The sequence below is a fragment of the Amblyomma mixtum genome, chromosome 3, assembly GCF_055824585.1.
Source record: "Amblyomma mixtum isolate Tamu chromosome 3, ASM5582458v1, whole genome shotgun sequence".
NCBI lineage: Eukaryota > Metazoa > Arthropoda > Arachnida > Ixodida > Ixodidae > Amblyomma > Amblyomma mixtum.
Genome location: NC_143014.1, coordinates 250,327,632 through 250,342,302, shown reverse-complemented (window position 1 = coordinate 250,342,302; position 14,671 = coordinate 250,327,632). Strand labels below are relative to the sequence as shown.

The following is a 14,671-nucleotide window of genomic DNA, read 5'->3' as shown; positions in this document are numbered from 1 at the left end:
CAATTGCAATGAGCGGAAAACGTTAGAAGGAAATAGCTAGCTCCGTTTGCTTATGTTCGCACCTCTAGATCCGCGGAGAGACGAGATAATGGATTCGGTACTCTTATGGCACAATCGCTGCCTCGGTATCGACAGCAAAGCCGGCGAAATTAGCCGCTTGGTTTCAGAATGATCGTCTGGTGATCGTTTAGTGTGCTGAAGGAACGTGAGTCGATGCAAAAGAGCGTGTGGGCAGATGATATGAACACCTGTTTTAAAAGCCGATTCAGCGCAACGTCGCTGGGAAAGACTGGGGTAAGCAAATCCGATAGCGGGCGCAAATCCAAATGACTGGCATGGACTTATACCTGGAGTCGCAGTCACTGATAAACCTGACAGCTATTGAAAGCACACCAAATTTTAAGTAGGGCAGGTTGACCACACGAAAACTAGTGAAGACAGGGTGGAGTATATGGCTTTAAATCTTCTACCCGTTACAAAATGGCCAATCATTAGTCGAAAGACGCACCAAAAAGAGTCTGAACCATTTATTCCGTTCCGATGTGGAAGCCGCTGTCGTACATTCAAGTACCCCTATGCAGGTCGTCTGAGTGTCTGGCACTTTGCCGTCGCGCCCAGCACATGGTCGCATACGTTGTGCTGTCCGAGTCCTGCTTAAGCCGAAAGTTGCTCAGACTTCTCGTGTCCCTCTGACTTGAGCGTCACGTTGAGGACTGTGAATCGTTCTTCTGGGACGCTGAAGCCCATCTCGGCCTTGTGGAACCCGCTTGCCGAAACCTGAAGGAAGAGAGAGCAGGAAGATTTCCGTCATACAAGTGCCTGTCCAGTGAGAGCAGATGGCCTTTCAATAGTTTTGCAGAACTCCTGGTTTATAGGTTTATTAGAAGAAGATACGTTATACAGTATCGTGTTCTCGCCCCAATCTGACAAACTCAGCAGGATGAATATTGTCTAGTGCCTTTAATTGTTCTTATCATAGACCAAGCACAACGGCGTTTGCTGGAAAGTGATCTCACCTCCAATGTGTATTGACCCGGCCTGAGGATTCTCCAGTACTCCCCCCTGGAGGACGTCTTAAAGCCGACTCTTCTTTTGGAGATCTTCAGAGATGCATTGGCCACAGGATCACCATTTTCGTCTTTCACGATGCCGCGCACGCCTGGCGGGAGAGAAAGAGAGAGAGAGCAAAAAAAAAAGTAAGAATTTCCTTCATGCTATATACGTGAACAGCTTTATTCCATCTGGCTTTTGGAACTATTATGATGATCAAAAACAGCCGGTTTAAGTTCCCTTTTAGACGAAAGTTATTTGTAGCGTCGATAACTATGCTCTGCGCTAGACACGGCCTTCGTCTCCTGATGGACTTCATCGGATCCTTTCGGTATACCCAGTCACTTTCCATCTGCGTTTGTCTTACCACAAAATACATTCTGTCAATTAAGCAGAGCTGCTTATATGTGTCTTTAGCATTAGATAATCGTTGTGGCACCTTCCGTTCATCTTGTCTATTTGTTTACGCTGTATAACATTGGGAAGCTGTAGTATATATTTAGCTGAAATTGAAGCAACGGCGTACGTTCGTTCGGTGTGTTTGCTTAGTAATGCCAGAGATGAAAATGAGAATATTGCGCGGCAAATCTATCCCCGCCTCCGGCCCGTTCGTGTAAGGTTGGAGGGAAGCAGAACATAGGCTGCCTGAGGGGTCTGCACGGGGAATGCATAGAAGCACTCGCCTCTGTGAACTTCGTCCAATAAGGCGAGGAGAGCAGGTTTGTTCTCCTCCCAGTAGTGAGCGAGTTCGCTGCGTGGAGGGTACTTGCAGCAGGCCATCTCAACGGTCACGTCCATGCAGCCGTCCCACATGTAGTTGTAGTCCGCCATGCCACCTGTGCCCGAAAGTGGCGGAAAGAGGATACTTAATTTGTTGCCGACGATCGCATCATATCCCTGTGTCCGCGAATACGACGCTGTCCTCGCCAGACTGGCTGAAACTGCTCCCACAGCCAAAACTGCTTATTCAAGAAAGGTTTACCTTCTTGAGAGAGCTATATTTATGGACAATTTCGGAACAACTTGAAAAGCGATCTTTACACGTGATAGTTCGGCTGGATCCAGTATTATAAGTGAACTTCGGCTGATGACTTGGGTACAGAATATCTCTGCTCCCTGACTCCAGTTCCTTTTATTCCTGCAGCAACAACTTCAAAGGCAAAGGGACGCCACGAATACATTGTAGCCTTGATTGCCTGATTCGCTGGTACCATGAAATTTATTCAGATGTTAGCAGAATAAAATCACACTCAGCATTTCCTGCATAACTGAGTTAACGACTGGAGGAAAAATGGAGCGTGATTAGGCTATGTAGATGCGCTAGCTCCTCGGCTTCGGTTCGAGGCTCAGTTTTCAAGGTCAAGCAGACTAACGACAAAGATCGGAGACATTGGACTTAAGGGTATGACGCTTTAGCGTTAGTGGGTTAATTCCCATTTACGCGGAATTAGACATTCTTTACTTTACATTCATAGATCGCTGGGAGTTCTCATAGCACTCTTGACGCAGTTGTGCATCGGTTAAGAATGTGTCGCTGCCCTGCGATGGTAGGCACTGAAACCTGTTGGGCTTGTGCGGCCCAGGTTGCTCTTCCCGAGCGACCTTAAGATCACGGAGAGAGGCTTCGGAGAGATAAACATCGACGAAGTATGATATTTGGGGCTTAGTTCTAGAGCACTGAAAGAAATATCAGCGCAAGAGCTGTTCTGAAAACTAAACATTTCGCTGATTCACCTGCTTGATTGGGTGTGATATTGCCAACGTCCGAACTAATCAGTGGCGCCGTACCGCGGCCGAACTGTTTAAGCTGGGACTTGCCAAGCCTTGGGCATTCGAGCTGCTCGAAGATCGTCTTCTTCCTCGCTCGAGCTGCCTGCTGGCTGACACGCCGACCTCGTCTAATTAGAACCTGGGCTATTTCTTCACCCGTTTGTCGGTGACATATTTGGTGGAGGTGCTGGGTGGCGTCCCATGTACTCGGATTGCGAGGACACTCTCGACACCTGTTCTCCACGCGTGGACACAACACCCGTCCACAAAGCTAGCCGCCGTCTGCGAGGCCTACAACCTGAGTTCCGCCAACTGAAAGCGCCGGTAAGAGCGGTAAGAGCAACGACATCAACCGAGGCTAGCCAGACAACTCAGCATTCCGGAAATGCCCCGCCATTCGTCCTTCACGCACCTCGGTCGCCGCCGTCGTTCCACGGGGACAGGCTCGAGGACGTAGAAGACTGGTTGGCCAGCTTTTACCGAGTGGCGGGTTTCAACGAATGGGACGGGCAGCGCAAATTGCGCAACGTCTACTTTGCGCTACAGGACCCAGCCAAAACATGGTTCGAAAATCACAAAGCCTCCTTTACCACCTGGGAAGTGTTTCGACGAGAACTGCTAGCCACGTTTACCACCAGCGAAAGAAAAGAAAAGGCAGAAATCGCCCTGCACTCGAGGTCACAGCAGTCAAACGAGAGCGTCGCGATGTTCATCGACGACATGACGCGACTGTTCAATCGGGCCGACCCTGCTATGGCAGAGGCCAAGAAGGTGCGCCACCTAATGCGCGGCGTAAACAAGCAGCTATTTGCCGGACTGGTCCGTGACCCGCCAAGAACAGTGGCAGACTTCACAAGGGAGGCAACGAGTATCGAGCGCTCACTGCAGGTACGGGGCGCGCACTACGGACGTGAGGCTACTGTAGCGCCGGCTTCCCAGTAGACGCCTACGTCGCTGCCCGCCGAGGAGCTTCGGGAGGTTGTAAGAAGCGTTGTGCGCGAGGAATTGGCGAACCTTCACTTGGAAGCTCCACAGGCCAGTGTCGCTGCCGTAACCGACGTGGTCCGTGGCGAAATCCGACGAGCTGTGCAGCCGCCCCCAGCTCCCCAGCATAATAAACTGTGCCCTATCTCCAACCAAAACTTCTTTTATCTGAAACCCAACGTTTCGAAGCCGGCTCGTCTCCATCTTCATGGGTGACCGCGGGCTGTGGCTAGCGTCTTTAAGTATTCATGGTAGGACGGAAAGAAGGAATGTGGTAATGTGAACAGTGCGGAAGGGGAAGAGGATGTTGACACGGGCGATTAAGGCTGTGAGTCATGTTGCCGGGTTGTGAGGTAGTGGACCACCCATATCATAGAGCAGAAAGTCTAAAGTTAGAGCATAGAGAGCTTAAATGTAAAATTGCTTATATATAAATCTCTCTTTATGAGTCACCTTAATTACTGCTGTCTTGTCTGGGGTACCACGTCTGCCACAAATGTAGGTCGGTTACTTGTCCTTCAGAAAAAATTTCCAGCGCGCGATATGCGATGTGAACTGGGATTTCCCAAGTGAACCTTTGTTCCAAGAGCTTAATATATTGAAAGTGCATTATTTATACAACTACATGTTAGTACACGCATACATTAAAGAATGCAAATCGAATAATTTTGCCATGCGTTCAACAGCCAATCTTAAACAAAATCTATTTCACTACCAAACGCGATGTCCGGAATACTGGTATGTAACACACACGCGAACTAATTACGGTAAGCAAATGATTGCTTACACCCTACCTGCCTTGCTCAATGCACTAATCTCAGAGAATATTGATGTTTTACAGGTTTCATTGTCTACTCTACACAATTATTTTTGCCACTAATATTGAGCATGTGTTTATCAACCATTGGGTTAGTCATCGTAAACCAGTACTATGTATGTTCCTTGCCTATTGTACTTCTTTTGTGACTGAGTGAGTGATTATATTCATGCTGCTGTATTTTTAAATACTAACCCATATAGCTTTGCAGATTCACCTTTTTTGTTTGTTATTTTGTTTCTTTGTTTCTTTTTTCATGCTTTGTGCTTTATTGTTTTGAAAGCGTTGCCACCCCGCACTGCTGCTGCTGCCAACAAACGGGTTTTAGGACTTGTCAAGCTGCTTCCGCAGCTTTTTTCCTCGAACCTGTTCGTTTCTCAAATGTATTTTTCAAACGGATAAATAAAGCACCTACTTACTTACTTACTTACTTAAAGCATAAAGTCTATCACTATGAGATTAGTTCTGCTTGTTTTCAGCGTAACTTGACTATTTGGAAGGAGAGAAAATAAGTGAATGGTGCAAGGAATCCGGTTTAAACCTATTCTATAGCATCTGTAAGGATCAATCAGGGATAAATGCATCACCATGCTTGCATCCACCGCATTACTCATCCGCCTACAAAGACCGCGCGTACAAAGAATGGGAGTACATTTTCAGGGGGGCCTTTCGAAATATTCTTTCTTTTTTCCTTGCGAAATTCTTTAAATATCGGAACTGTTCGTTGGATGATTCCGTGAACTGGAAATGTTAAGACAATGTTATTCGATGCAATCTGTCCCCTTTCCACTACATCTGGAGTAATGCCCCCAGGAGCCTTGCGGTACGCTTGAGAATAAAGAATAACGCGAATAAAGCTGTCACAGCCTCTTACCCTCAAATGTTTTCATGTACTTATTTAAAGCTCAACGTGATGGTAGGAGCATGCAATTTGAACGCGCATTGATCAGGCGTCGTATGGTATAGTATATAAAAAAAAAATCCTGGACGCCATTGGGAGCGGAGAGTCCTAGCAGGAGGCGAATGGCAAATTGGGATATAAGCGGCCCAGAGTGTAGTATACGTTACCTGCGAAAGCGTACCAGGTAGCTCCGTTGACGGTGCCGTTGGGGTAGGCCACTGTCCCATCTTTGGAGCAGCCCAGTCCCAGGTGCATGTTGGCGTGGTTGAACGAGTACACGCTGGCGAGGTGTTTGAAGACGTCATCGTCAGGCGTCAGCGAGGGCTCGTTGCGCCGACTCTCATCGCCTGGTGGAAACAACGGGAAAAGTGACGTACATAGGCTCCAGGTATTTGCGCACAAAGAAGCGCGCTCGTTAAACAACTCCATGTGATTGAAATTAATCTACAGAACTCCACTATCATGTTTCTTGTAGGCCATGCGTTGCTTTGCAAGGATAATTCTCGCACACTGTCCCATACCAGCACTATCAGCGAGATGAACTCGCCGCGTTGGCTGAGTGGTTATCGCTCGGCTCGTGAGCCTAAGGACGTGAGTTCGATTCCAGTCTCGGCTGCTGCATCTCGATGGATGCGAAACGCAAGACGCACGTGTAATGTGCGATGTAAGTGCACGTTAAAGCACCCTAGGGGATCGAAATTAATCCGGAGTCTTCCATTGTGGCGTTCCTCATAGCCCATGTGTAACTTCATGACGTTAAATCTCATCCACCAAATAATCCGCGAAACGGTTCGCCCACGTAAGGGAGGCATTCTTCGGAAGCCCGGTGCAGGAAACCGTGTTTAGTTGGAGTAGACATCGGCGAGGACGTACCGAACACGCGCGGATAGTCGTACGGGTAGTTGACGACCAGAGCTCCTCCGTGGAAGTTTGAGGCCAGCACGAAGGGAATCTGTTTGCTCCATCGCCTCACTGCCTCGGTCTCCGGCTGCTCCTCTTCCATCTGTGTGTTGAAGCGGGTCGGGAAGTTGCGGTTCAAGTCCACGCCGCGGGCGTTCTGCCTGCATCGGGGAAGGAAGGTGTCAGGCGTGTGAGTTTAGAGGTCTGTGCTGCAGTATAAGCAAGAATCAGCCTAATGGCGAGTTAAAAGGCAGACGCAGCCCTTGAAAAACCCTGTTATGGATAAATTACGCTACCGACACACAGAGAACATGAAGAAAATGGCCATTTTACTTGCAGTAAATTATGGAGAAAAATGGAAGATTATCGCATTTATAATTCCTATTTTGAAATTCAGTTTTTCTGTATAAATGCTCTTCACATCAAAAACAGAGGAAAAACTCCACTCTGCACCATCCACATCGTCACACAGCGTCCCGTCTGCTTCTGTTCAGTCGCGTGGTAATGGTGGTTGCATAGTTGGCTCGCCGTTCGTTTCAACTGCTTCACCACTTTTTCTAGAATCTCCGCACTCCTCCTTACCAGACCGAAATTCGCGTGTGCGATCGCGGCCGCGGCGGCCGAATTTCGATGGACGCTAAATTCTAGAGGCCTGTGTACTGTGCGATGTCAGAACCTCAGGTGGCGGAAATTTCCGGAGCCCTTCACTACGGCGTCCCTCACAGCCTCATTTGCTTTGGGGCGTTAAACCCCCATAAACCAAAGAAAACTTACAATGGGAAGTCAGAAGGTCTCATTCCCAACTTGACCAGCGGCACAATATTTCCGTTCAATTACTACCCGGTGACAAGTGGCGGATCGTTCACGGACGAGACGCTAGGTGCCACCAGAGTTAGACTTATAAAACCTGGTCGACCACTCTCGTCGGTATTTCGCTCTTAAGGAAAAGGCCAGCTGTACACAGCCACGTACCGTCCATTAAGGCCCATGCAGACGCCCTCCTTGGACATCGCGAATCCGTCGGGGTTCATGCTGGGCATGATATGGATGCGTGTGTCGTCTAGCAGGTGTCGCACGTATGGATCCACTTCGTAGCGAGTCAGCAGGTGCGAGATCAGGTACACCATGAACTGACGTCCCAGCACCTGCACAGTTCATGTATATGCGGCGAGTAGGAAAAATGCACTCTGGTGTACGGGCTCTTACAATGCCCTTATTGGGTGCACGTCGGGCATACATCTGGAATAGCCCGAAACGCATCCAAGGAAAGCTGCTCACCGCAGGGACGAGACAGCGATAGCGATAGGTTGTGTGAACGTTTGAATACGCGCTAAATCAATCAATCGGTGGTTTAGGAGGAAGGTGAGGTACTTTTTAATAAACACTAGAGAATGCTGCTGCTGCAGACGCGATAATGATGAAGCGAAACACACCCACACAAAGCTCTACCCCACACACACGTACACACACAAGACTACCACAGCGTTCGTGTAAGATTCGGGGTCAAGTTTAACTGCTGTGATGAAGGAAAAGGAAAGCAAGAAAAACTAGCAAAGCACTGATAGTCTCTTTGTTTAAGTGCTAGACACATGCGTGGTTGCGTAAATAAGTGCGCTACATTTTGCATCTATTCGTGATAAGATTGATAGGTACCCGTTGTTTCAGCACGCTAAAAAATTATGGCTGAAGCACAGGTATTTTTAATGCACACAGGATGAAACAACCTGCTACTACATGGAAGAAAAGTTTCCTCCTATTACAGCTGGATAAACCAACCTGTCTCATCATTCTCGGTAGTTGGCAGCAGAGTGATAAAAAAAATGGCTGAGGCTTAACTTGGTTAAGCCTGGAGAATGCGAAGCATCATCGTGTCGCGTAATTTGGAGGCGCACAACCACAGAGACGGCGCGAGGTGGGCCCCCGTTTCTCCACTGTCGTGACGTCATCAAGCCACGTGGTGTGACGTCATGTATCACGTGATTTGGAGGCGCACAACCACAGCGACGGAGCGAGGTGGGCCCCCGTTTCTCCACTGTCGTGACGTCATCGTGTCACGTGGTGTGACGTCATGTATCACGTGATTTGGAGGCGCATAACCACGGTGAAGGGCTGAAGTGGTAGCTAAAGTAGTACGCTTCGCATCAAATAACCTCGAGGAGCTAGGGAGGTATTTTATGCCGGTTCACTTCGTTTCGATGCCATTTCAATTTGATTTTAATGTGCTGCAAATTGCGAACGGCTCATCACTGTCAGGACCGATCTGGGCGCTGCTCTGCCGCTAGCTATAGACCAGATTCTTTTACCCTCACACGCAGGCTGCTGGCGCGCCCCTGCTCTCGACACCAGTCGCCATCTATAGGCGCGCGCGGCGCGATGGACTGCGGGTCGCGCCGGCGCCGCGCGTAGAATGCATGTTTACGTGTTCGCTTCTGTCGTTGTAGGGCTTCATCATAACGTATGAGGGTGTGTGCTGTGCGTCACTACTCACATTTTCCCACTACCAGACAGTACTGCGGTTATCTTGCGCGCAGTTAGTCGTTAACGTGACATCTCTGAGTTTTTTTCCGTTCATTTGGATGCGAGTGCGGCGAAGCAGTGCGCGTCTGTGTCGTTGTTTGTGCCCACCATGATGATATTGATAAATGATGATTAGCGCTCGTGTCCTGTCTTCACCTTTTCTGTGTCTCGTTTTTCGCGCTACGTTTTTCAATGATGATATTCTGCTGGCCCAGGATTCTAAACCCTGGCACCGCAGCGGCGACGCTGCTCCACCGAGCCGCTGGTGCGGCAGCGCTGCTCAGGGAAATTCTGGAATAGTATTGCAAACAGCAAGAATTTTTTCAGCGGAGTAGTCGGCCAGGTAGCGTACGGACTGGAAACCGGCTCTTCTAAGCAGATTTCTGCGCTGGCATGTCGTTTGTTGCCGTGTTTTACGTGCGCTATTATCTATGATAATTTTAGGCGCAGGTATGTGGATTTATTGATTTGATTCAGTGGTGTAGTAACTGGATAGGCGAGCTGCAGACTAAAGGTTGTCCAAAGAAGCGCGTGTTTTCGATCACCTCCTTGCGCTGAGCTTGCTCTAGTTCCCATTAAACACATTTCATGCACAGGATTGTAAGCACGACCGCTACCGATTTCAGTTGCTCTTTCCGCACGCAAGTCATAGGGATTAAGGGGGGGTTTAAGGGTTTACCGTAATGTCTTTCTGCTTTTGCTATCTACCTTAATCATAGGAAAATATGCGCAATTTTAATACATTCATTCACACTTACCCAAACGCCTATGCAACGCTGTCACACGCGGCGAGAGCTACCGAATAAAATGAACGCGATTTCGGACCTCAGAATACGTGAAAGCTGGATTCGCTGCTAATATCCATTCAAGCTTTGATAATTTGAGCAAAATTACGTTTTTATGTACCAGGTTGCATAAACCATGACAAATTTTGTTTTTTGTTGGCGCTGCAACTCCGTCAAGCTCACAGCGGTAATTTGTTGATAAACTGGCGCACCACGCATGCGACAAGAAAGCCCTAAGTGGGTGGTACTTTATGGCCGAAGGATTAAGAGTGCATGGGAATTGGAACTGCATGCTAGCCGCACACCTAATACTTGATACTGAGCAAACAGATTTTTTTTTTTGCATTGGAGCACCAAGACGGTAGCGATATAAGCACGAGCGCGTTCTAAGCGTCAGCACAATTCACCTGAATGTCAAACTAAATGTCATTAAAACGAATCAATGTGCTCCCTTTGGTAACGTGAAAACTTCCTGCCACACAGCAACGCTGCGGAAGTATGCTCGGCAATGTTTTTTTAGCGCCCGAAGCGCGGTGATATGCAGGCGCGGCAGCGGAGCTGCCGCAGCCCCGCAGTCCCCAAAGAAACGCCCGCACCGCGGCGCACCAGTCGGCGGAAAATGGCCGCGCCCAGGAGCGGCTCTGGATTCTGGTCTATATACCCTATACTATACCCTATACACTGCCGCAGCATGCAGTCCGGCCGAATCACAAGGACCACGCCCCGGTAGTTCACTGCAAAACGACAGCACAGTGCCGATAGAGCTCGTCAGGCGTGTCGGAAGCGATGTCACGCTCCGTCCCTCACCAGTGTCGGCGCCACGGTCAGACAGTGCTGCACGGGCATATAGGCCGCGTCTATTCAAGTCATTGACATCATAGACATGCTTCTTCCACGTGCAGTGTGACGTCAGCCCACGTGGCCAACACCACCGGAAGAAGCGACCAATGACAAAGAACTAAATGCAATAAAAACGAAACGCATCGCTTCAAAATCGCCACCAGGAACGATTATTTCTCCTTTTAGTTGGAGTTTGCTCCACGCTTTTCGGTCAATTGAAGAGCGTCGTGTCTACCGAACACTCTGAACAAAGAGCGTGCGATAGATTACAGCCTAAACCCTTTTTACTCCCATATAGGCGTGTTTGTGCTTAGATGGGCAGGCCGACAGCTGGAAGAAACTCTTCAGCAGTTTGATTGCTTAGCGACAGCTGTGTGCACTTTTCCCGGGTTCATAGGTCCGCATTAGAGACGCCACAAATTGGATCCTGCGTACAACGCAGCAACGGAACTTGAATGTGCTAGTGGACTTACCTCGTCGCCGTGTATGTTGGCGACGTATTTAATGTTGGGCTTAAGAAGCGGCTCCTCGTGCGGGTCCCTGGTGACGAGTAGTACCCACAGGTCACGTCCTGCAGCACATAGCGTGAATAGTTTAAATGGCGATGAAAGGAATTCACGCTGTTTGTCTCCTCAAGTGTGCCATTCCCATCATACTCGATGAAAAGCTAATCTTTTTTAGACTCTGTATAATCCCGCGTGCTCAGACACTTTCTGGTAATTATGCCGCATTCGAGACACAAATACTTATATATTTCTCTCTCTGTCCATTTCCTTTTCAGGGAGAGATGGAGAAGAAAGGCGGGTACGTTAATCTGAAGAAAGTTTTGGTTGGCTATTCCACACTGGGTAAAGCGAAGATTCAACGTAAAGGGGCAAAAGGGGGGGTGAAGTAATCATCAATGACGTAATTTAGGTGGTGGAGTTTAGATGTAGACCCATACGTGTAAACATTATGGGTGAATAGACGCCTAGCAACGTTTTAACTAGGAATTGCTTTTAGCTCCAGTTCTCGGCGAACCATGCCGAACATCGTCCGAACCTGACACCGAACTTAAGAACGACCTTATTCAAATTATACCGAAAGTTTCCGTTCGAATGACATCCGGCATAAAAAATTATTCAGTCCCGAGCAGGATTTGACCCTGCCTTAAAGGGTTGAATGTTTCTTGCATTAAAAACAACCCTCTTCATTAGTTTTTTCGCCGCAGACATAGCTCAAGCTATAGTTCTTATACGAAATCGATTACATTTCGCCTAATTTTGCATATACGGTGCCAAAAAATAAAGTTTTCAAACCTATTTCTGGCTCTCAGTGTCAAAGCACTGGAGCAGGGCAGAATGGTGGGCCTGTTGGTATGGCGAGTGATTCTTCTTCTTCTCAGTGTCAAAATGTCAAGCTCTATTTAGGTGCCAAATGATAAGCTCCCAGTGCTAGCGATGCTGGCCTGCAAACCCACCTTCCACGGACTTCCCGATGCTGTAGAGATGAGTGAAGTTGGGGTAATTGGTGCTGATCTTCTTCACGAAGGCAGTCATCTCCTCGTGGTCGTAGTATTTTAGCTCTGCAGGCGTACCCTCTGCCGTAGGGGTGACGGACTGCGCGGCCGCTCCGCGCATCCAGAACAGGACTAGTAGCGGCAGCGCCACAGAGGTCAAGCTGACAGACTTCATCGCCACAAGCGTTCTTGCAGCTTCTGGACAGAGACAGAGGGAAGGCAGGTGCGGTTCACCAACACAAGTCATTCGTAAACAGTTGAGGGAGTTGGTCAGACATCCTACAAAGAAACGTACAGAGCAGCGGAAAACGATAGACATGTAGACGACACACACGGTGTCGCCTGTGTCTTCTTCATGTCCCGATCGTTCTCGCTGCGCTAGTTTTTTTGTTGAAGAACGTCAACCTTCCACTCAATGCGGGAATGAGCAGTAAGTGCCTGTACATCCGAGGAATGTGGTAAGCGCATTTTCGCCTGCGGCTGTCGCAGGTTTTAACTCTAGTTGTATGGTAATGAGCTGCACGTTTTGGAGAGAAAAGTAGACGTTTTTAAGTTGAGCAGAGAACAAAGAAAACAATATGAATGAATGAATGAATGAATGAAAACGGAAATAATGAAATAATCCAAGAAGGAAATAACGAAGGAAGCAAAGTTTTGTTATGAGCTGCACGTCTTGGATAGAAAAGTAGACGTTCTTGAGTTGAGCAGAGAAGAAAGAAAACAATAAGAAAGAGTGAATGAAAGGAACGAACGAACGAAGCAATGAAAACGGAAATTAGGGAATTATTAAAGGAGAAGGAAATAACGAAGGGGGGAATAAAGCAGTAAAAAAAGTACGAAATAAGTAAAAAGAAAGAAGGAATTAAAGAAGGAAAACGCAAATTACCTCTTCCAAATGGATGCCTGAGATGGTGTCAGGTGCGAGGTCGGTAACACAGGCAGCCGCGACACTCGGTGTATAAACGCGCGACTAAAGACACGAAGCAGGGATATACAACCGCTATTCGCATGTCATTGGTTTCCGCACCACCGCCGGTGCTTCACAGCAACTCGACAGGAGCACTTGATTTTTTATACCCAATCGTAGTTGTGGCAGGCTCCGGTAATAATCACTTGCCTAGATGCAACCGCGACCGAAGATTCGTTGCGACCTTCCTTATCCGTGACCCGCCCAGAGATAAGCCCGCGAAGAACAATGAATGAAGGAACGTCATTTCACAACAATAGGCGGGCGTTTAATGAATGTTAACATTACCGTCTGCTTTGCACAACAACGTCACTGGTGCATAATATCATACGATGAAGCCTTAAAGAATGGAAACGATGAGATTGTTTTTTTTCTTACATGCACCCGCCCCCTTAGTCAAAAGGTGTAGGTGTTCTGCTACTGGTCATGGATACTTTTCTAGGTCTTGGGGTGCCGAATTTTTGTGGAAGGGAAGTTGGACGTGGCATGGGGAGCCAGATTTCCATACATACTGCAGCGCAGCGCGGTGGCCGTGGTTTAAGTCTCCGCCCCGTATGCTGAAGCTGCCGGGTACACATCGGTTTTGCATTGGGTGAAGTTTGTCCTCATTTGGTGCTAGGCTTCTCAGTGGTGAAATGCTTTGCCCTGCTTTGCTCGCCCTTCGATACATTTTGATTTAGTGGACCCTCCCCGCACCCCCCCCCCCGCCCACCCCCCGCTCCATTTTTTCTTTCTAATTGGCTTTTGCTTGGAAGTTTTATTTGGACGGTAGGCCTGATTCTTTCTTTCCTTCAGTTGGCTCATGCCTGCTATAACCCTGTGTTAAGCGCGGGCTTTCTCCCAGCTTTATTTTGTTTGTGACTTTAACCATGGAAGTTGGACACAAAGGGTGAAACGCTTGTGAAATTGTGTCTTTCCCTTATAAAAATAATCTATAGACAGTCTATAGACTTTTTATAGACTTTATTGCCTTCCTATAGATATTTCTTTTTGTTTATCATGGACAGTCTAAAGACAAAAAGTCTACTAAAAGTGTATGGCCATTAATCTATAGATTGTCTCTAGACTGTCTAAAGCATTTGTATTGCCTTGAGACTGTTCTCTAGGATTTGTCTATAGAGAGTGTTTAGACTTTATAGGCAGAAGTCTGTAGAAAGTCTATAGTATTCGTGAAAGGAAAACAGTAACGCCGAAAAAACACACAGCTGAAGAACGACGTAGGGCAAGCGCGTAGGAGTGCGCTTGTCCTATGTCGTTCTTCAGCTGTGTGTTTTTTCGGCGCTACTGTTTACCTTTCACGAGTACAATGAACCATCTAGCCCAAACAGATGTTCTTCTAGACAGTCTATAGCTTGCATAATTTTTTTATAAAGGTTGACCCCACCTCGTGCGCGCTGAAAAAACGTTAACCATGGCGCTCTTTGGTCAAGTTATCCTTGTGCCCACTAGTTCGAACTTGTCATCATTAGCAGCAACTACGTACATGTTCAAAGTGAAACAAAAATTATTTAAGTTGCCGAAATTAAACATGTGATATCCACACCGGCGTCTCTGGTGACGCGCACGACATTTGAATTGACACATAAACTGAAGTGAGAACTATAAAAATGATTCCAGACTGAAGGGACGGAACAGAACGTTA

At 47.8% G+C, this 14,671-nt stretch overlaps 1 protein-coding gene across 2 annotated transcripts; it reads right to left on the bottom strand.

Moving 5' to 3' along the window:
• Positions 1-544: 544 nt before the first annotated feature.
• LOC149354312 (carboxypeptidase M-like) lies at positions 545-13,149 on the bottom strand. 2 transcript variants are annotated; one of them, XM_089577487.1, is made up of 9 exons: positions 12,949-13,149; positions 12,024-12,260; positions 11,038-11,135; positions 7,395-7,567; positions 6,396-6,583; positions 5,690-5,869; positions 1,734-1,886; positions 1,017-1,159; positions 545-777 (listed from the first exon to the last, which is right to left on the bottom strand). In XM_089577487.1, the coding sequence occupies exons 2-9, from the start codon at positions 12,235-12,237 to the stop codon at positions 655-657; spliced, it is 1,272 nt and encodes a 423-aa protein (XP_089433613.1). In that variant the 5' UTR covers positions 12,238-12,260; positions 12,949-13,149; the 3' UTR covers positions 545-654. The 2 variants fall into 2 exon arrangements, with proteins under 2 accessions (XP_089433613.1, XP_089433614.1); XM_089577488.1 differs by lacking the exon at positions 1,734-1,886.
• Positions 13,150-14,671: the final 1,522 nt, after the last annotated feature.

Bases quoted from the DNA above. Each gene is read 5' to 3' on its own strand.
- LOC149354312 (XM_089577487.1), bottom strand. From the start codon at position 12,237: ATGAAGTCTGTCAGCTTGACCTCTGTGGCGCTGCCGCTACTAGTCCTG. The intron at 7,568-11,037 runs GTAAGTCCACTA...TGAACTGTGCAG, and splicing joins CCAACATACACGGCGACGAG to GTGCTGGGACGTCAGTTCAT. The intron at 1,160-1,733 runs GCGAGTGCTTCT...CTCTCCCGCCAG, and splicing joins ATTGGACGAAGTTCACAGAG to GCGTGCGCGGCATCGTGAAA.